Below are 22490 nucleotides of genomic sequence, written 5' to 3'. Positions count from 1 at the left end.
GGGCCCGAGGTGCACCAGTGCCAGAGGCTCCTGCAATGGCAGGGAAATGATTATATGAGATATACCCAGATGATTCTGCCAGTCACCCATACCCTGCAGAGGAAGATGACCACCCCTTCCCCCCCCCACCCCGTCACTGCCAGTCTGACCTGGGTGAAAATGGTGGTCAGTTAGACCCTGAGCATGTGAGGAAGAAGCAGCCAGCCAACACCTAAGAGAGAGAGAATACTCAGTGCCACCTCAGAGCCCTGGCCCCCCTGTCCAGTATCCCATCTTCAGCCTTGACCATCCTGATGCTTCAAAGGAAGCATATAAACCCTCCCAGAATACAAGGGGGGGGATTCCTTCCTGACCCTTGCCAGTTGCTGGCTGAAACCCTGAAGCATGAACTTTAGGAACATAAGATGTAAACTCACAGTGAGCCCCATCATCATCATGAGCAACCATGTCATATAATCTCACTCAAATTGTCCAACTCTCTCTTAAAACTAGTTAAGTCATTTGCTCCATTGGCTCCTATTGGGAGGCTGTTCTAGAACCTCACTCCTCTGATGGTTAGATACCTTTTAATTTCCAGCCTGAATTTGTTCCTGGGCAGTTTATTTGTTCTTGTGTCAGCCTTGTCCTTTAGCTTCAATAGCTCTTCATCCTCATTGGTATTTACCTCCCTTCCCCCAGTGTATTTAGAGAGCATCATATCCCCCTCGGCCTTCTTTTGTGCAAGACTAAACAAGAGAACAGCATATTAGAAATACTTATCACTGCCTCTTTCCTGAAAGTTGACAAGATAGTGGGACAGCAGGAGAGTCTGGGGGCAGCCAGGGCCTAAGGAATCTCCCCTCCATCGCCCTCTAAGGCCCAGAGTGCCAGAAACCACAATCAGCCTGGAGTGGCTCAGCTCCTGGAGTCTAGGGATTAGGGGAAAATTCAGCTTTCAATTCAAACCGCTCAGTTGCTAGCCCTGCTCGTTGAGAATGTGATTGGAGTCAGCACCCAGGGCTCAGAAACCAGAGGCCAAAGAGGCCCCAGGGCACAGTTGAAATCTCACTGATTCTTTGAGGCCCTTCAGAAGAGATCACTTTATTCCAAGTAAAATAATAAGATGGTTTAGTGGCTCAGTGACTTTCCTGAGGCCATGCAGCGACTCACTAACAGATCATGATTAGAACGCAAGCGTTCCTGCTTCCCGTCTCATGGCCAGTCCAGTAGGCCAGTCGTATCCTGGTCATATCCATTTAGCACCAGGGACAGGCGGAGTGATTGGAAACCCCCCCCCCCCTCGGTGCCTATTTTTGACCAACCTCTCCCCTCACTGTTTCAGAACTCCAGAATTAGCCCACGCACTCTCTTGTCAGATTGAGAAGCCAAGCCCAGCAAATAGTTTGGATGAGTTTCCCAGGAGCATTTTAAAGAATCTCAAGAAATCCTGATGATCGCTTCCTTACCCTGACACAGACAATTTTAGATGCATCATTTCCAAGCCTTTGGAGAGAAAACACCCAGGATAACATCTGTTTACACTGTGTGCTAATCCGGTTAAATCCATTCCTGGTAACATACCCTACAAATCCAGATACGTCCTTTGAGATAACCCCGTTTGATGTGAGTTTGTCAAGAGGAGTGAGTTATGGGTAGAAAAGTGTACACTAAAGAGTTTCTAATGGTGTATGGGAAAATCATTGTGTATTGGCTTGTTATAATGTGTGCCGGGTAGTTAATGGGCAACGACTGTTTTTGCTTCTGTTATGGACATCAAAGAAAATGTGCCATGACCTGTAGGCTTTTATCTTAGTCAAATACATTAATTAAACAGAAGGAGTAGTTCAGTGTGGCCAGCTAGATCAATGCTTGCCTGTCCTCTCCAGAGCTGCTGTTCAAATGTACAGAAAAGGTAGGCATATCATTTGTTTGGGGGTTTTATGTAACATGGTGACTTGGGCCCAGATCCTCCAAGGAGCCAGCAATACCAGTAACTGCCATTTCACCGCTGCATGGTGTCAGCTTTTTAGTTTACTGTTTCTCTGTATTTCCCCCCCTATTTGCTTGCTGAGTCGACCTGCAGTTCACTCATCAAAGAATGCTGATGAGGATTCGCAGAGCTACCTTAATAACATTTCAGAGGAAGGAATCACCCAGAAAACAATTGATTTATGACAAGAATGAGAAGGAACCTGTATGACTTCATGACATGATGTGTGTCAGGGCTCTAAAGACAGTTATGCTGACTTGTATGCATGCATAAATCAGCCCATTACAGCTAAATCAATCGAATGATTGTTGTGAGATCTATTCGTAGGTAGGGCAACATCCTAAACTGCTTAGCAAAATCAGGATAGTAACCACCTGTCATCTCAGGTCCCTCTAGGCCTGTGGTTGGAGTTGCTATGTGGCTCCTACTCTGCAGACTGCCAAGCTGTTCTTCTGAGCTTGCATGAAAAGCATTCCTTGGTGGGACTTGGTGGGAGTCAGTCAGTCAGTCAGTCAGCTGCACCTGTGGAGAACCTAACTGCCTTGTCACTTAACTGCTGTCTGCCTTCAGCTTACTCGCTGTAAAATGGGTATATTTCCCTGCTGTGAAGATAACTTAACACATATTAACTTAAAAGATATGCTCCTCTTTGAAACAGAACTAGCTCAAAGCCCTCAGACAAATTTCTTAACATGTGTCAGCAGCGTGTACATGGACAGTTAGCTGCTGTGTTCTAGTTGTTTGTGTAGACAAGCCCTTATTTGCTCTGTGCCTCAGTTTCCCCATCTGTAAAATGGGGATAATAATGCTGCTTTTGTTTTGTCCCGTTAGCCTGTAGGCTCTTCAGTGACATGGACAGTCTCACGATGTGTTTGTATAATATCTAGTGCAACATGGTCCTGATCTTAGTTTAAGCCTCTATGAACCACCATAATACAAAGATGACACAGTTACATTTAAATGACCGTCTATGTTAAAAGAACACTTAGGTTATGAAGTCAAATGCTCAAAAGCTAAGAAATGCCAGAATTAAGTTTTGCCCATATAGTTCCAGGAAAAGTCCTGCTCAGCCCCTGCAGGCCCAGGATGGAACGTGCTCAGTTGCTCTGTCGGGATGGCACATGGTGTGAGTCACAGGTGCGAATTCTGTGGGGATGGAGCATGTTCGGTCCAAATGGAATCTTTGGAAAATTTAGCTGCCAAACTCAAACAAGTCTATATTGAGCATGTGTGAACTGCAATTTTTCAGAAGCTTATAATTTGGCAAAATTTGGGCGGATTTTCATAGTGACAACAAATGGCAACTCTCTGACACTATAGGGCAAAATTTCCCTGCTAGATTTCAAGTCCTTGCTCCAAAACATGGATGCACTAGAGCTTCTCAGAGAAACAACTCTAAGAATTATTTTAATATGGGCTAAACAATGTCTTTAATCTCATTCTTGGAAACAATTGAATCAGTTTAGCTGAAACTTTCCAAAAAATTCAGCATGAGGCAGACACCTGGCATGGAAGATTTCAGCACAAACATTTAAAGTTTGGCAAAGTTATAGGCAACTGAGAACAGGGGCTTACAGTGGGAAGCGTCAGACAACCTGAACTAAGGATAGATACCAAGAAATATGAACTATGGAAATAAAATGTAAGCAAAAGCCCTCTAACCCCCAGTTTCCCAAAGGAAAAGAGGGTTTAGACCATTACTAAAGGGGAGAAAGGTTTGCTTTCAGGTTAAAAAAGAAGCCAGAGAGGAGCAAGAGCAGCTCTTTCTGTCTTCTTTCACATGGCTTAAAACCAGCAATGTTAGATGTCCAAGGTGCTCGTTCTCTTAGCTATTCAGAGTAGTAGGACTACAACTCCTAGAATGCAATTGGCTCAGCAGAGGAAGTGACCTTGAGGGTGAGCCACATGACTGTGTCTAGCCATCACTCGGGAAGTTTGGTGCTTACAAGCTTCTTAAAGCTGCAGGTGCTGTTACAGCCTGGCCGTGTCCTAGGCGCTGGCCATTGTCGCTAGGGGACCAAGCGTGCCTGGTGAGTAGCAAACATGCAGACTTGTAAAGAATGAAATCGTATGAAATATTGGTGTCCCTGCCTCCACATGGCTGGTTCTGGATAGCCTGTTACTAGAACGAAGGAATTGCTGAAGGCCAGATGTGTATTTTTATTTTAAAGCCATGGGGCCAAATTCTGAATTCCTACACCAGTGAATATGTCCAGTAACTCCCTTACTCCTTTGGCTGTGGTGGTGTTACTCTGGATTTAAACCAGTTTAGCTGAGACTGCAAAATCTATATGTAACAGAGAAGGGAATGCTGGGAATTTTATGGGCTTGTCTATGTTCAGCAGGCATTATTATTACAGCAGTGCCTAGAGGTCACACCCAGATCACAGCCCTAGGCACTGTATAGACATACAATAAAAGACAATGCTTGCCTTCAAAAGCTTAGTTTTAGGATAGCAATAGATGGTTGAACCAAGAGAACAGGGAAGGGTGGATGGGGTAACAGTAATATGGGTTAAAACGAACAGGAGTACTTGTGGCACCTTAGAGACTAACAAATTTATTAGCGCATAAGCATAATATGGGTTGTTGTGTGTTTTTTTTTTCTTCTTTTTGGCCTACAGAGTGTGTGCTGTTTGTAGTTTGCAGTGTAGTTGTAGCCGTGTTGGTCCCAGGATGTTAGCGAGACAAGGTGAGTGAGTTAATAGTCCAATAAAAGGTAACTTCTGTTGGTGAAAAAGAAAATCTTTTGAGCTACACAGAGCTCTTTTTCAGGTGCAGTTTGTAGCATGGAGAGTTTGGAGTTCTTTTGCCAAATAGAGACAAGTGTAATTAAGCCATCTTCACTTTGGTTTCTGTCACAGTCCTGCCCCAAAGGGATAAGATATACCTAAGCACTAGGGAACAATCAAGTACCATCACCCTTCCAAAGAAGGGTCGGTTCAGTTTTGAAAAAGCTTTGGGGTAAAAAATGTCAGAACTTTATTTTTAATATTTTTTATGCTTTATTATAAAAATGTGGAAAATGAAGATGTAGCTGAGAAGGGTTGTGTGTGTCATGAGTTTGTCCCTCTGGATTATGGGGTGCTATATTTTTATCTGCTAGTCAATTGCAATCTGCTGCCCTGCTTACTCACTTCCTCTCCAAAGAGAAATGTCCCAGTGCCAGAACGCTGATTCCTTCCACGCATACATTCTAATAATCCCATCCTGCTGCAGCCTGTCTGCATCTGACTCTGTCCCTTGGGAGAGCCCCACATTGTTAGTGACTCAGCAGGCTCATTAATCATGAAGTGTACAAAACCTCTTCTTGCTTTCTTCCCCGCTCAGTGGGTATTTATGTCACTGCCTGCACTTTCACCTAGCAGGGTTTAAAGATGTATGGGGCCAGATTTGCTCCAGGATCTGTGTACACCGGGCCAGGGAATCCCCTGGTGGTTCAAGGTTCCTACAACCTCCCTTTTTCTGGAGGAGCCTTTGAGAGCTGGTGCAGCCTGAATGGGCTGCAGCCCCATACCCTGTTGCAGCCTTCCCTGGCAGGCTCCTGGGGGTCAAACCAAAGCTGCTTTCCCCCAGTAGAAGCCCTGGAGGAGGGCAGCAGTGGAAATGCTGCTTGATATTCTCTGCCTCCTGGTGCCGGGTGCCGTGAGCCAAGCAGGTGTGAGTTGCGCCTAGGAAGTATCAATCTGGTCCGTTGAATTAAATGTGCAAAGTCTCCATTAGACTCTGATCACCTTCCTGTTCTATGCAGTGCCACCACTCCGCACTGTGCCGGAGCACAGGGCAATGATGAAACATGCAGAGCATGACACAGAGGAGAGTGACCCTGTGCGGGGAGCAGATCGACAATGGGAATGCGACGTCACCTGGCAGGATGATGGAGGGGACAGGGAAAGCATCTGTGAAAGCTTCCAGCTCCTGCAGATTGACACGGGCTGTGACAGCCTAAAGGACCTTCCTGTGGGGAGTGAGAAGTGGTACTCGGTACGTACAGTATAAGGTAAGGCCCCAATCCTGCCAGTGGGTCCGTATGGGCAGCCCCTTGCAGCCAGGGGGTTTGCATGGGCACACAGCACTGCCCATACAGATCCAGTGGCAGGATCAGGGCCTAACAGCATTCCACACAAGGTCAGAGCTAGATGCTGGATCTATCAAAAGTAATGACTAAAACTAGAAATTATATTCTTTAACAGACCCATGTAAACATTCCCTGCTAGTGGAACTGGGAACCCAAACACAGCTGCATCCTGCTAGAGACTGGTCCCCAGGCCGTGAAACTGACCAGTCTGTTTGCATCATCCAGGCTGAGAGACACATACAAACTAGGGGAGAAATAGCACAAATGTGGGAGAGTGGGAAAGCATAGTGGATCTTTTAAAGCTCTGTTTTAATGATCTGAGCCATTAGTGACTCAGGTAAGGAAGGTGGTTTTTTAGCTGTATGGTGTTTATTTTGACAGTGTTCCTTTGGTAAATTCATGACAGAGCTAGATGTAAACAAGAACTGTCACTCAGCAGCAATCTTGGAAAAAGAAAATATTTGTAGAGGCTTGATCTTGCAGCCTGGAAGTCAAGTGAGTTTAGTTGAAACGGGCTCTTATCAAGAGAAATAGACTTGATTGGTGGCTTTGTTTCCTTGACTTTTATTGCGTAGTTTGAAAGACAAAAATGCTTTTCAAAACAATTTTTTTTTTAAGTCCACCCCTAAATTTTGTTGTTTAGGCCCAAATGTTTAATGGCGCTTCAGTCCAGCCTATTGATTTGCCCCCATGATTTTGCACAAGCAAAAACTAAATTTGTGCACACAAGTTGGGTAGGTAGGGATCTGCTCAACTTGTGTGCACACGTTCAGGGCTATGGCTGCACAAAGCTGCAGCCGAAAACTTGGTGTCCTTTTGTGAAAGGTGACTCAAACTTAGGTCTGGGTTTTAGAAAACCTGGTTAGGTCAGCACTTTAAATCTTTTGCATCTTTATGAGCTTCTCAGATCCTTTTGCTCTCTTTGTGTTAAAAGAGGAATGTTTTGAGGAAACAGAGGCATTGGGAGAAAATAGTTACGGCAAAGAAGAAGAAGAGAAAACAGGAAAAAGAGAGGAGAAAAGCTAAACATGCTGAAGATAAAGGTACAAGCAAACTGAAAAGTATGGGGTTAGCTCTTCAGTTGGTGGACAATGGCCATCTTACAGCACCTGTGAATCTGGCTCTGTGGTTTAATGACTTTGATTCTTAGCCTATGGCATGGCCTACGCTACAGGGACTATGGGCATAGCAACAGCACTGTACTGTCGTGGTGTAGATGCAGCATACACCGATGGAAGGGGTTTTTCCACCACTATAGGAACACCACCTTCCCAAGGACACCGGGGGTGAGGTCGCAGAGCTCTGCCGCTCAGGGGTGTGGATTTTTCACACCCCTGAGGGATGTAGCTATGTCAACCTAAATTTCAAGTGTAGACCAGGGCAATGTTTTATTTTTACTGTGGAGTTAAGTCAAACGATCTACACTTGAGTTCAGTCCTCTCCAGTTAGCCTAGCTCTAGTGAAAGCGGCTACACTGCAGAATAACACTGGAGCTGCACAGAGTGACTGTGTTCACTTGACTTGTTGCCTATCCCTCTGGTCCTGCTGGCCATTGCAAATGAAAGCACCACCATGCTCACAGATTTGTGTGTCAGGTTTCAGAGTAACAGCCGTGTTAGTATGTATTCGCAAAAAGAAAAGGAGTACTTGTGGCACCTTAGAGACTAACCAATTTATTAGAGCATAAGCTTTCGTGAGCTACAGCTCACTTCCTCAGATGCATATCGTGGAAACTGCAGCAGGCTTTATATATACACAGAGAATATGAAACAATACCTATTCCCACCCCACTGTCCTGCTGGTAATAGCTTATCTAAAGTGATCATCAGGTGGGCCATTTCCAGCACAAATCCAGGTTTTCTCACCCTCCACCCCCCCACACAAATTCACTCTCCTGCTGGTGATAGCCCATCCAAAGTGACAACTCTTTACACAATGTGCATGACAATCAAGTTGGGCTATTTCCTGCACAAATCCAGGTTTTCTCACATCCCCCCCACCCCCATACACACACAAACTCACTCTCCTGCTGGTAATAGCTCATCCAAACTGACCACTCTTCAAGTTTAAATCCAAGTTAAACCAAGTTAAACCAGAACAGATCAATGGCTCCATGTCTAGTTGGCAGCCGGTATCAAGTGGAGTGCCCCAAGGGTCGGTCCTGGGGCCGGTTTTATTCAATATCTTCATAAATGATCTGGAGGATGGTGTGGATTGCACTCTCAGCAAATTTGCGGATGATACTAAACTGGGAGGAGTGGTAGATACGCTGGAGGGGAGGGATAGGATACAGAAGGACCTAGACCAATTGGAAGATTGGGCCAAAAGGAATCTGATGAGGTTCAATAAGGATAAGTGCAGGGTCCTGCACTTAGGACGGAAGAACCCAATGCACAGCTACAGACTAGGGACCGAATGGCTAGGCAGCAGTTCTGCAGAAAAGGACCTAGGGGTGACAGTGGACGAGAAGCTGGATATGAGTCAGCAGTGTGCCCTTGTTGCCAAGAAGGCCAATGGCATTTTGGGATGTATAAGTAGGGGCATAGCGAGCAGATCGAGGGACGTGATCGTTCCCCTCTATTCGACATTGGTGAGGCCTCATCTGGAGTACTGTGTCCAGTTTTGGGCCCCACACTTCAAGAAGGATGTGGATAAATTGGAGAGAGTCCAGCGAAGGGCAACAAAAATGATTAGGGGACTGGAACACATGAGTTATGAGGAGAGGCTGAGGGAGCTGGGATTGTTTAGCCTGCAGAAGAGAAGAATGAGGGGGGATTTGATAGCTGCTTTCAACTACCTGAAAGGGGGTTCCAAAGAGGATGGCTCTAGACTGTTCTCAATGGTAGCAGATGACAGAACGAGGAGTAATGGTCTCAAGTTGCAGTGGGGGAGGTTTAGATTGGATATTAGGAAAAACTTTTTCACTAAGAGGGTGGTGAAACACTGGAATGCGTTACCTAGGGAGGTGGTAGAATCTCCTTCCTTAGAGGTTTTTAAGGTCAGGCTTGACAAAGCCCTGGCTGGGATGATTTAACTGGGAATTGGTCCTGCTTTGAGCAGGGGGTTGGACTAGATGACCTTCTGGGGTCCCTTCCAACCCTGATATTCTATGATTCTATGATTCTATCTGGGGGAGGGGGTAGGAAAAAACAAGAGGAAACAGGCTACCTTGCACTTGAGATAGCCCTGCGGTGAAGACAAGCCCATCGACGCGCACAGAGAGTCCTCCTCCAAGATTCTGCTACTTATTGACAACAGAGTATCAAGCTTTTAATACGGGGGGTGGGGGAATCCATTTTAAAACTGCTTCAAAATAAGCAGCCACCAAACACGGTGTCCAGAAATACCTCTGGAGTTTGGCATATTCCTAAAGAGCCCAACCCCCTTGTAATATAGAATTAAATCCAACAATACAAAAGTGAGCAATCTACACAAGACAGTGATATTGCCTTTTTACAAACCCATCTTATATGAGCTGCTAAAACATTAGCTGGTTTGATTTTTGAGGCTCCTGCTTTATTAAAACGTAAATTTTACCTGGAGTTGTTTGTTCAACGTCAGAATGAAACGTCCTGCCAGTTAAGGCCTACAAAGACTTCTACACACACATTTTTAATGTTGTGCAGGCAGGTACTTCACGTTGCTGCGTTCCCATGTACATCCGGGGGAATCCTTATCTGCGTGAAGTTACTCCCACGTGTGAGTGAGTGCAGGGTAACACCTTTAATATCTTCAGGTATAAGTGTCTAGGAATGGGACACCTCGTCATGCCTTTCCCATCTGAGAAATTTCTCCTTGGGAGGAATCTGTATGTGGTCCTTCTTCAGAGGCTTCTTTCCATGCAGTTACTGCAGCAAGAATCCTCTGTGAGGCCAGCAGCTCCTCATGGAAAATCTGAAACTTACAATCATTTAGAGTGGCTGCCACCAAGAAATTGGTGTGAAAATTTACCAGCCAATGACCTAAATCTGTTTCAATCCCTGAGATCAAAGACCGAGCATGTCGGTATTGAAACCAACAAACCATCCCCTTTGTGTTTCTTTAAGGCAGCGTTTCCCGGCCTGTTCGTGGGGGGTCACAGTAGTTTGGGGGTGTGGAGCAAACATGAGAGGCAGTGAGGATAAGGAAAGCTGCTGCATATCCCTGGATCCTCTCTGTAACTGCAGCCACCACCGCCCTTTTCTGCTCCTTCCGTGGCCCTCAGTGGGAGGAGATCACGTGGTGAGGCAGCCGCTTGCCAGACCAAGCTTCTCTTCCGTTTCCATGGCACGGGGCTCAGCCCTGAGAACACAAGGACTGCAAGGGCCCTTCTGAGTCAGAGAGTCCAGGCCCCTGCTCTCGCAGGCAACCCCACGAGATAATCTTGTTCATGGACTTGTCAAGGCCCATTTTGAAAGCAGTCAGGCTGTCTGCCCCCCTGGCTTCTGCTAGGAGGCTTTTCCAGACCCTCGCCCCACTGGTGGCTAGAAACCTTCTTCTCATTTCCAGCCTGAATTTACTCCTGACCAGTTTATCCCCATTGGCTCTTGTGCCAGCCTTGTCCTTCGGCTTCAATAGCTCTTCTTCCTCCCTGGTGTGTTTAGTCAGATCCCCTCCCGGCCTTCCTTTCGCTGGACGGAGCAAGCCAAACTCTGTGAGCCTCCTCTCATGAGATCGGCCCTCCGTTCCCCTGATCACCCTAGCAGCCCTTCTCGCTACCTCTTCCAGGCTGAATTCCTCTCCCTGGACCACGGTGAGCAGAATTCAGTGTTCTACAAGAGGCCTTGCCAGTGCCTTGGGCAACGGCATTAATATGTCCCTCTCTCTACTGCAAATACCTCACCAGGGGATGTGACCAATGGGAGACCCTGCCGCCCCCACACCAACATAGATCTGTGGGGGAGGGGCCACTGGGGAGTGAGGGGGTGGGGAACCCAAGCAGGGAAATGGGGCGGGGGGGGGAAGCTCATCTGCCACTGAGGACCCCAACAAGAATGCTGGGGCCTAGGATTTAGGGCAATGTTACAGGTACCTGCATAATTTCAGCGATTAAATTCCCTCTCTTCCCCTCCCCGCAAATCACCCTAACACTTCCCTTCCCATCTCTCTCTCTGCTCTGCATTCCAGGTGCTGCTCACCAGCACAGCAAACGTGTTTTAAAAGAGATTGCCAAGGAGCGGCTTCTGGCGGCCAAACAGGCAGCGCCTTGGCTGTGTGTAGATCTGAGTCTGACCAGCCGCATGACGAAGAAGGTATGCTGTGCAACCGCTAACTGTCCCGAGTGCTTGGGAGCCTCTTGGGGAGGAATCTTACAATGAGGTCTGCCAGCAGAGGCATCTCCCTGAGGTCAGTGGGAGGTATTTAGCAGGGATCCGTGCCAGTGGGTCCCATTGCACAGGTCTGAGCCACTGGGTCCCATTGCAGGATTGGGGCCTGGCTGGTAAGAAAGATTCATTTACAGTAACTCCTCACTTAAAGTCGTCCCGGTTAACTTTGTTACATTGCTGATCAATTAGGGAACATGCTCGTTCCGCAATGCTCCCTTATAACGTGTCATTTGGCAGCCACTTGCTTTGTCCACTGCTTGCAGGAAGAGCAGCCCGTTGCAGCGAGCTGGTGGGGGCTTGGAACCAGGGTGGGCCAGCAGCCCCCCTATCAGCTCCCCGCTCCCCTAAGTTCCCTGTGCGGCAGCAGGCTACCAATTGCCGGCAGTTCAGCTGTCCCTCCCCGCATGGCCATGTGCTGCTCCTGCCCTCTGCCTTGGAGCTGCTCCCAGGAGCCTCCTGCTTGCTGCGGGGGCGGGGAAAGAGGGAGGCTAATGTCAGGCTGTCCCCCTCCCCCCTGCTCCACTTACCCCATCTTCCATAGAGCAGGAAGGGACACACGTCAGGGCTCCGGACGGAGGGAGCTTCCTGGCAGCAGCTACCATCTCAGCTTGCTGATTAACTTAACAAGGCAGTGTACTCAGAGTGGGGTCAGTGTACTTAAAGGGGCAATGCGCATCTCTCTCTCACACACAGGGTGTGTGTCTCTGTCTGCCATGCTGTCTCCCCTCCCTCCATTCGTGCTGCCTTGTACGGTGTGAGGCTATATCAACAACAACGAGTTAGCCCTTGAGGGCTCAGCCAAGGGCTAGTTCGTCATTTAGCAGTAAGGCATTCCCTGGGAAATATCCCACCCTCTGACTCCACCACCTCAACCAAGCTTCACAATCATCGTTGCTGTGTACAGTATTAAATTGTTTGTTTAAAATGTGTGTGTGTGTGTATATGACTATTGTCTGGTGAAAAAAATTTCCCTGGAACCTAACCCCCCCCCATTTACATTCATTCTTATGGGGAAATTGCATTTGCTGAACATCATTTTGCTTAAAGTCGCACATTTCAGGAACAGAACTACACCGTTAAGCAAGGAGTTACTGTCTAGGCATCCATTTTTTGACAGGTGATTCTTTTTTGTTTCCGCTATTGAAGCTCGTCTGCTGCACAAACAGCGTGTTTCCTTTTAAATAACCAATGAGGTCAGAGCTAGATGGGAGCTGGGGGTAGGGGTGGCTGGTTGGTCCAGCAATGCCAACAATATCCCTCAGCAAGCAGGGTTGCTCTGCAAAGCTTTATCCCAGGGCTGGAATGTCAGGGGCTACTGTAAAAAAACAAAGGCTTTTACATGGGGGGAAAATCCCAGCCCTCAACCACTAGGCATAGAGCTCTGCTTCCCAAGAGAGCTTGCTCTCCAATAGCTGCATGTATTTGATTGGCCTTTCTGTCCTCGGCCTGCTTTGTACCCATGCAGTGTGCCCCTGCCCTTGGCATGCTGTCTCTCCAAAACGCAGCGCACAGGATGGGTACCCAAAGGCCAAGGGCAGAACAGAGCCTTAGTTACCCCACTCTCCCTGGCCAGCATAAATCTCCACTGTCCCTCATGAATGACCTTTAAAACACTTGCTAGTCCATGTGTATAACGTAGGAGCTCAGCCACCTCCTTGGCTTGTGCATGCTAAGCTGGGCTGTGATGGGAGGAAGTGGTGCCCTTAGCTCTGAGCCCATACCCATCCGGGCCAGTTGTGTGAAGATGTTTGTCATCTCTTGGAAGGAAATAAGTCGCCTTGCTGCTCAGATAAGGAGGCTGTATGGTTCCAACAAGAAAGCTGGAAAGCCGTTTTGGATTTGCCTTACTGGATTTGTGGCAGGCAGTCCTATTTCCGAAGAGTGCTTCCGAATGAATGATGGGTTTTCCAATTACCTCGTAAGTATCGTAAAAGTAACTGACGTGAGCGAATTCTACAAGACAGTGGCTACTACCCTTTTTTACACAGCAAAACACGTTGCTCCTGTGACTCATATCAATATAATCTAGAAGACTGTTTTTAAAACGCAGTAACACAAGCTAGAATCTTTCCTGTCTTCATTGTACCTTTTCATATGCTCCTCCTATGAACACAGCCGCTATGTATCTTAGAAAGAAAAGGAGGACTTGTGGCACCTTAGAGACTAACCAGTTTATTTGAGCATGAGCTTTCGTGAGCTGTAGCTCACGAAAGCTTATGCTCAAATAAACTGGTTAGTCTCTAAGGTGCCACAAGTCCTCCTTTTCTTTTTGCGAATACAGACTAACACGGCTGTTACTCTGAAATATGTATCTTAGCTTGATCTTCGAGACAAGTGTCTTATTCAAAGTCAATGAAACAAGAGTGAATGACACTCAGTGGGATCATAAAATTGAGTGTAGAACTGCTGCAGATGAACGGGAAATTCTTATTATTAATTCTTTGCATTGTTGAAGTGCCTAGGACTTGACCAGGGCCCTATTGTGCTTGATGCTGTGTGAACACAGAACAAAAAAACAGCCCCTGGTGCAGTGGAGGGACACTGTTTTTTGGGCAGATGTGTGGGATTTGATGCATCTAGTGCTGGCCACTAGTAGAGACAAGATACTGTGTGAGATGGACCCTGGGTCTGACCCACTGCATCAATTCACATGTTCCGTTTTCATTGCTAACTGAGGTTTGGCTCCGGGAGGAGGGGTGTTCCGTGATTGTTGGATCTCGGACTTCACATCAGACTTGTCCAGTCTACAAATTAAAAAGATGCTTTTCCTAACCGCCAGCCCTGCAACCTCAGCCTAGAATGGCTGAGTCAAGCTGGGTTTTTTCCTCCGCGCCCATGGTCAGCCATAGTTAAGGCTTTGTAGGCCAAACTATGACCTAAGCTAAACCTGTGTAACCCTGTCTTCAGTGGCACCGGGGAAACTCTGTTGCTATCAGTGGAATTGCAGAGGAGCAGTTGATGAGAAATTTTGGGCCACATGGCTTGCCCTACAAGTGGTCGCACAGCCAATCTGTGGGAATAAAACTCAGATTCCCCCAGCCAGCATCTCCATGGGAAAAAAACAGAGCAACCGAGGAATGAATCAAGCCCACTAAGCTCTTTGGGGAAGCGCCCATCTTTTTGTCTTGTGCGTTGTACAGCACCTGGCACCATGGAGTCCTGACCCCTGGATACTATTGAGCTCTATTCCCTCCAATAAACTTCACGAGCTGGGCAGTTAAAGGGGGAAAATGCATGACTTTATGATAACTAATCATGGAGAACATTCTAATTCTCAACAGAGGTAGTGAAATTAGTTAGGATTATTGCTAATCTCTTTCCCTCAATATATCTCCTAATTTTGCTCAGGAAATAATTTAACAAAACTTGAAAATTACCAGTGGCCTTTATAGATACCGAATGTGTGTTAGTTTCTTCTGAAAAATATCATGCCCTTGTGGGTCTGAATGACCCAGCAACCTTACCAATTCTGATATGCTTCATGTCTGACAAGGGTATTCCACCCCGGCAGATGGACTCTAGCTGAAGACACTTCTTGTCTACTTCACATGCGTGTTCCCTTTGCATTTTTCAGATGGATACCACTCCAGAAAGTTATCTTGACCTATTTCCTTTAGAGACAATTGTCTACCTCACTCCTGACTCAGAGAATGGTGAGCCCTTTGCTTGTTTGGGGGAGCTGTGGCGGGAGAGAACTCATGTTGTTAAAATCTAAAATTTATTTTAAAAAACAATTGATCCAAGATTGGTTTGAAAGCCTTTCTTAAACCGTGTTTAAAACTACTTCAGACAGATCAGTTTCGAACTGGTGTAGCTGGGATCTCTATCTGGATCTGATCTACACTAATCAATGCTCAAGATGTCCCAGCAACGCATGAAGGTTTAGCCCCAGATCCTTGAAGGTATTTAGACGCCTAACTCCCATTAATATCAACGGGAATTTGGCATTTCAGTACCTTTGAATGTCTTGACCCATGTGCTGTGTGGTTAGAACCCTGCACGTTGCAGTGCTCCAGGGCAGCAGGCTGGAAATTCAGTGGCTGTTTCAGATCTATCTTAAAAAAAGAGGTTTTTTACTGAAGTAAACATGAAAATAAAACGGTCCCTCTTGTGGCTTGCTAGTGAATGTATTGTATGCTGCTCCTCTATTTTGAACTGACAGTCTGCTGCAGAATTTCATAGTGGAAAGGTGCAGCGGGCCTATGGAAGCTGTTCAGAGGTGTGTGCGGCAAGCTTGGTAGATACAGTTGGAGCCTTTGGCATGTGGTGAGGCCTGGCTCTCTGGGGCTGCATGTCAAAATGATCAGCAGTGAAAGAGAGTTAACACGTGTTGCCATTGCAGTTTGCATCGTCCGATTCCGCAGTTTTCGGCCCACCTCGGAGCAGTTGTTTCAGGCTCTCTGCAGGCTCAGGCAGATGTTCAAGTTTTGACGGTTTCCTTTGTAACCATTAGGGTTAGACCCCGTCCTCCAATACAAACTTAGGGTACGCAGCACAATTCTGGGGCACGGGGTGGCTTCTGCAGCACACTGCATGGCCCCAGCTTCCTTTGCGCACGGGGCCCGGCTTGGGCAGAGAGAACCGTTTGAGCCAACCCCTCCTCTGCGGCAGATCCGCTACTGCTAAGCGGCCTAGTGTTCTGTTTAACCATGGCACTAGCGTGGCCACGTGTGCGCTCTGTTTCCTTTCTAGCTCTGCAGGACATCGACCCCCACAGAGTGTATGTCCTCGGCGGGCTCGTGGATGAAAGCATTCAGAAGGTGAGTGCTCGGTGGAAGCTGCACCAAACACTTGGCACCTTCAGCCAGCACGAGCGGAGCCCCCGGCAGGAAATGATGCCGGCCGTCGTGCAGTTTTCTCCTCTTCACTAGCAGTGCGATCAGGTTATTGCAAACTATTCCTAATGGATGGTCACAAAACTATGTCGTGAATATAAGTTTGGTGACTTCCAACCCTGCCATCTCTCCTGATCGCTGAGGCCCCCCTCCTGAGTCGGATGCTCTAGCATGGACCCCTGCACCGCAAAGAGTCCCAGTGGGGAACGGCGCCATCCCTCTGTGGGTGTGGGGCCACACACGTCCCGCCGTCGGACATGTTTGGAGACGCAAATTACCAGAGGGCAGTTAAGTCAGTGCGTTAGAAAGCCGTTGGCTCGCAGTGTTAATCAAAGCGTTTCAAGTGTGTGATGCTGTAAGCTCCATAGCATCTAGCACCAGACCCGAATAGATGTCTCACCTTGTGCCCTGGAGATTGTTAGACGTGGCGCCTTCCAAGGGGCGTGGAGGCCATAGGCAGCGAAAGCATTGCTGCTGACCTGGAGGCACTAACCCCAGGTTCTGACAGCATGAGTCCCCCAGCTGAGGGGCACCCTTGGGCCAGGGTCTGGGTGACAGATACTCGGGGTGTAGGCGACGGGCAAGCTCTTGACTAAGCACAGCCCAGACAAGTCACAATTTAAAGATCGTCAGTGAGGCCCATGCCCTCAGAGTATGGAGGCACCTAACTCCCATTGAAGGCTGTGGGCATTAGGGACTTAACTATTTTTGAGGGCCAAGCCCTGTGTAGAGCGCATGCAGCGGTCTAGCCTGGAGGCGACAAACACACAGATGCAGGAGCCAGGCTTGGGAGGAACGTCTACAGGCTCCTGGCCTGTGGTAGATGGAGACAGGAACTGCCAGCTACTGCTGCCGTCTGGGAATCCAGGAGCAACGAGGGATTCCCTCGGCTCATGTGTCAGTGGAAAATACACCCTCACTAGCTGGTGCAGACGTCCGCGCTGTCCATTCCTCCGCTGCCGACAAGCAGCGCTTCTGGCCTACTGCCTTCCTTTCCTGTCTGCGAGGCACTGGGAGTGCCAGGAGGCTGCCGATTCCAGGGGGACCGAGGTGAATCCCCCAGCACGTGGCTGCGCAGACTGACTCGGGCTGCGCTCCTGGCTTTGTACAGGCCTTGAGCAGGAGGGCTGGCAGGTTGGGACCCTGCCCGAGGCCGTGCACGGCTGGCCCTCAGGGAGGGAATTTCCCTGAGAGGAAGGAGCCAAACTGAGAGCCACTCAATCCATTCCCAGTAGGTACCACAAACAAGGCAACGGAACTTGTCCCCCCCACGCCAAACCCAGGTCTAGCCTCAGCTAGAAACAGATCAAAGAAGTCTGGACTCCAGTGTCCATCTGTTTCCACTCATTCACCTTCTGCCAGGTGCGGAAGGGAGGGTAGAAACGGGCTGGGAACTGGCAGGAGATTATGTCTCGAATGGCCTTCTGGGCAGCAGCCTGCCCATTGCTTGTTACTAAGTGTGGCTGGCAGCTTCCTCACAACATTCTGGGAGGGAGATCAGTGTTCATGCTTCAGGGATGAGCTAACCTCTGCCCCTTGGGGTCTGGGAAGGAACTTCCCCCAGGGGCATGTTTTTCCAGAACTACCTGCTGCAGGCAGCTGGTGCCCCGGTCTGTTCTGGGGTGGCAGTTTCCATGGGGAATGGAGGGACAGGGACAGTTCCAGTCTGTCTTAATTGGCTTTACCCAGCCATGGAAGGCGTGGGTCTGTCTCCCACACTCCTAGCCCCTCCTAAGCAAAGGGGTGTGTGTGTGTGTGTGTTACAAGGTCATCAGACTGGAAAAGGTCAGGGTGCTGGCATGTGCGTGCATAATCTCTTACTTTGACTTACAGAAACTGACCTTGCAGAAGGCACAGGAGCACTCCTTGCAGACAGCTCGTCTGCCCATTGCAGAGTACATGGTGAGGAACACCAACGTGAAGAACTATCATTCAGAGACGTTAGCAATCAATCAAGGTATGGCTCCCAGGCTGGTTGTTGCCAGAATGCAGCTACAGGCCAGAGCTCTACACCCTGGTATCAATCGTGGGCCAGGGGCTGGGGAGGAAAGTTCAGGCACCAGAGTTAATTGGACTAGAACACCAAAAGAAGGGGGGATATGGCAGCGTGTGTGGTAGGGCCTAGATACCAGTTTGTCTTCTGCACATGTATAGCGGGGGGGAGGGATAGCTCAGTGGTTTGAGCATTGGCCTGCTAAACCCAGGGTTGTGAGTTCAATCCTCGAGGGCGTTGTTTAGGGATCTGGGGCAAAAATTGGGGGTTGGTCCTGCTTTGAGCAGGGGGTTGGACTAGATGACCTCCTGAGGTCCCTTCCAACCCTGGTAATCTATGACGCTTTCCCGAACCTCTGCCTTAACATGGGCACATGGCCCCTCACTCTGCTGGAAGGCTAGCTCAGTAGGCGATGCCCATTCATGTTAACATTGCCAGCAGAAGAGCCACCGATTGTGGAGGTGCCGTAGCTCGGCAAAGCAACCGCCTGTTTGCTAAGAACTAGTCCGAGGACAAGCTCTGTTAGACCTGGGCCAGCTTGTGTCTACACACTGGTTGCTGCCAATCCATGCGGTATTCTGGCTGGAGAACTGCTCCCTGACTCATGAACATCCTCTTAAGGACTGAGGGCAGTAATTGCAGCGGGGTGGGAAAATGAGTTATCATTATCCCTTGCGACTGAAACTCCACTCCCCATCTTACCAAAACACATGAATTGCTACTGTTCAGATGAGCGGGTGGGTTCAGAGCTGCCTTGCGCATCGCAGTAGGGCTGCTGTATTGGGGAACCCTGCTGGTGCTGTCCATAGAGGTCTTAATGAAGGTGTGGTGTGAGGAGGAAAGGATAATGAAGAGGAGCATTCAAAATACTGCCTAGGATAGGTGTGTGTGTGGCAGGGAGTAGTTACATTCAGCAAATACATGCAGACTCTAGCCACTTTCATGTATCAGAAGAATCAAGTCTAAGCTGCTCTAAGCAGTGAGGAGTAGACCCAGGAACGGGAAGTAGTACTCACATCAGCTTGCCTTAAATGGGAATGCCAAGGTTCTCAAACATGAGTGCCAGAAGCTACGCCCACTGTAGGCACCTGCTGAAGGGGGCCTGATTGTTTTTCCTAATGCTCTGGAGTACGCAGCTATCTTGAGGCATCCATGTATGAAAAGTTGGCCCAAGTTTAATAAATGTGAAAGTGTTCACCTTAAAGTTACAAAACATGAAGAGCAGCGTTAGGAAACACAGAAGTGTGACTGGAGAAGCTGTTCTTAGTGGAGAGGCCCTGGGTATGTTCTGCTTTTCCGGGAAGCTGTAGTTGTTCCATGGTGGCTTGTCAAGAGGTCAACATGGCTGTCAGCTAGAAGGCAGAATTTCCTCATGCCATTGATCTTTAGCTACCAATACATAACCTCTGGTCACAAACGAGTTTCCTAGGTTGCCGGCCCATCAGATTGTAACCAACAGCAACGATGCCTGGCTGATGTCAGCTGTCAAATCTTCCAGACTGTGTTGTTCTAATGAGCCCAGATTTCCAGTGATTGCTGTATTTATACTGATCTTGATCACTCTTCTTGACAGTCTTTGATGCCTTATCAACTTACTATGAGACCCAGAGCTGGCCAGAAGCGTTGAAAGCTGGAGTTCCTCCTGGAAAAGGCTACGTTCTCCAGGAAACAGCTATATGATGGAAAATGCATCTGCTTAGCAACACGCAAGAAGACTCTTTATTCTGTGATGTTAATGGGCTGCACGGCCAAAGGAAGCAAACTCCTCCCTCATTATTTCAAGCAGAGGCATCAGCGTAGCTTGTGTACAGTGAAATGTGGCTCAAGTGGCATAATGAGCTCAGCGGTTTCATACATTCTACCTCATTGGTGTATTGCTGGAAAACAAGGGTCATCCCTGGGATTCAAATACAGACCGACTGGAATTTGTCACTTCTTGCTGATGTTTTTGTTAGTGTTTTGGAAATGTCTGCACCCCTGTACTACCAGTTCCTCTTTGGGGCGGGGGAGAAGATGTACACAAATCTCTAAGGTTTTTACTGTCATGTTAATTACAAGTAAGCAATGTGGGTTTATAGTAGTTAATTACACCAGTGTAGCAGTTAACTGCTAACAGTCTTTTCACAGGTAAAACACACCGCTCTTATCTAGTAAAGTTTCTTTGGTAATGCTGTACCCATATTTCTGCTACTTAGTATCTAATTAATGTTATAATAGAATATTTACTCTTGATTTCCCCCACCCCACCACTAACCCCTGATGTCTGCCCTCTTGAAACAAGCAACAGGATGAAAACAGTTCTTGCAGGGAAGATACCCCAAACTGATACTGTCACCCCACGTTACCTATTCCCCCTATACTGCCAGGATATATTCCAGGAACAAAGCATAAATGTTTCTAAGTATAAAGTGCGCATCAAGGGAAGTTCATTAGCTCACCCAGTGCTGTTGCCACCTACCTTTGTTGAACACACTTTCCCCCCCATTTAAATGGGGGAAAAAAACCCACCCAAACTGGATTTCGAAGGCTTGAGTCTCATTGCGGCGGGGGGGGCTGTGCATGCTGCAGCTGGTGGCGTGATTTGCAGCTTGTGGCAATGTACCAGCACGAGCTGTACTCGACCTAGCTCCTAAAATGAAAAGTGAGGATGCTCCAGCATGAGCGGCTGGGCAGGCCCCGTGCGTGTGTAGACCTGGGCAGGGGGGTGGACAGGCTGGCATGCTTCTGAAACCCACCCTGTGGCATCCTCTCGCTGCTATTTTTCTAAAGTGCAGGTATGGCAAATGGCACCCACAGCTGCTCTGCAGAGCCAGAGTTGTGGATGGGGCCTTAATGTACCTGAGAGTTGGGCCCAACGTATTTGGAGACCTAGCGAACAAACAAAGTACAGACCTGCTGCAGGTGCTGTGGCTGGGCTGCAATGTTTACGCCCCGGGGAATTCTGCGCAGGCGCTGCATTTATGGGCCAAGAAGAATTTTCTTTTTCCCTGCAGAAAATAACTTCTGCGGGAAAGTTGCTGAAGTTATGCCTTTTGGCCACCAGGGGCCACTGTGGCACTAGAACAGGACCGCTGCTCCAGCCCCAGCTGCTGCTAGGGCAGAGAAGGCAGCACCCTGCCTGTGGGGCCAGGTCTGGAGACAGGGGATACGGAGGGACAGACAGTGTGGGACATAGGGGTCTGCTGGGGGGTGTCACAGACAGGTTCATAAGGGATACTGAGGGAGGACAGACTGGGGCAGGGGCTGAATGGGAATGGAGGTGCAGGGCCCTGTGGGGACACAGGGGAGAGGGGGCAGGGACACATGGGGGAAGCAGGGTGGGGGGGTGTGGCTGAGTGGGTGCATAGGGACACATGGGAATGAGGGAGGGGGGTAGGGACACATGGGGGTAAGGGGTAGCTGAGTGAGGGCACAGGGACACATGGGGGAAGGGGTTAGCTGAGTGGGGGCACAGAGACATGGGAATGGGGGTGCAGGGAGACATGGAGGTGTTTGAGAGAGGGTGGAAGGACACATGGGAATGGGGGGTGCATGGCCATATAGGGACAGACAGATGTGCCTGATTGAATGGGAGCAGCTAGGGATCAGCCAGGGTCTGCATGGGGGAGGCTTCCTAACAATCCCCACCCCTCTAAAAAAAAAACATGTTCCATACATCCCCCCCCACATCCAACAACCCTCCAAGTTCCTACTCAGGCTCTTTCCTGGCAATTACTTCCCTCAGCTCCTCTGTTACCCCTAACGCCCCCAAGCCTTTGCACTGTTTCTGGAAGCGGGGGCGGGAGGAGGGGGGGGAATACGGTTCTGTATTGCAGTTTAAATGAATTTTTACTCAAGAGTTCTGTATTTATATGCCTAGTAAGGCACCTATTTGTCAAAAAACATTTCCTGAATCTTTTTTATTGTCCGTATTGTTACGGACATTCTCCCTGGCAAGTATTTTGAAATAAATTACCAAAATAATTGAAACTGGTGTGTGTGTGTGTTATTTTGACAAATAAAATATGCAGAATTTTGCAGATTTTTAAAGTACTGTGTGCAGAATTTTTAAATTTTTTGGTGCAGAATTCCCTCAGGACACGCTCCTGGGCCCCTGCACCCTTGGGGTGGTTTGTAGGTAGATTATTAATCCAGGGGGAGGCTTTGCTTTTTGAAGTGGTCTCGTGGCTTAGCTTCCAGCCCTGCTGGAGGTGTCACTGCTGTGTGGAATCTGGACGGTGGGGTTGCTGTTAGAGGCTTTTGCTGCAATGTTTAAGGGCCTGAGTCATCTAACGGCGGGCAGCCTTTCAAGCAGAGGCCACAGCCGTGT

The 22490-nt window shown here is 48.4% G+C and overlaps 1 protein-coding gene across 2 annotated transcripts; it reads left to right on the top strand.

Annotated features, from left to right (window-relative positions):
- Window positions 1-3850: 3850 nt before the first annotated feature.
- TRMT10B (tRNA methyltransferase 10B) lies at window positions 3851-20113 on the top strand. 2 transcript variants are annotated; one of them, XM_084629117.1, is made up of 10 exons: window positions 3861-3999; window positions 4594-4661; window positions 5721-5953; window positions 6982-7090; window positions 11154-11278; window positions 13119-13271; window positions 14928-15006; window positions 16046-16113; window positions 18022-18145; window positions 19755-20113. In XM_084629117.1, exons 2-10 carry the CDS (start codon window positions 4646-4648, stop codon window positions 19859-19861), a joined length of 1014 nt encoding a protein of 337 aa, XP_084485243.1. In that variant the 5' UTR covers window positions 3861-3999; window positions 4594-4645; the 3' UTR covers window positions 19862-20113. The 2 variants fall into 2 exon arrangements, with proteins under 2 accessions (XP_084485244.1, XP_084485243.1); XM_084629118.1 differs by lacking the exon at window positions 4594-4661 and having other exon boundaries at window positions 3851-3999.
- Window positions 20114-22490: the final 2377 nt, after the last annotated feature.

Source organism: Lepidochelys olivacea (assembly GCF_965140295.1).
Source record: "Lepidochelys olivacea isolate rLepOli2 genome assembly, chromosome: 5".
Taxonomy (NCBI): domain Eukaryota; kingdom Metazoa; phylum Chordata; order Testudines; family Cheloniidae; genus Lepidochelys; species Lepidochelys olivacea.
The sequence above is the reverse complement of the archived record's forward strand: the minus strand, read 5'-3'. Positions and strand labels throughout refer to the sequence as shown.

Coding starts and splice junctions, on each gene's coding strand:
- TRMT10B (XM_084629117.1), top strand. Junction 11,279..13,118: donor CCAGCCGCATGACGAAGAAG/GTATGCTGTGCA, acceptor ATCTCTTGGAAG/GAAATAAGTCGCCTTGCTGC. Junction 16,114..18,021: donor TGGATGAAAGCATTCAGAAG/GTGAGTGCTCGG, acceptor TTTGACTTACAG/AAACTGACCTTGCAGAAGGC.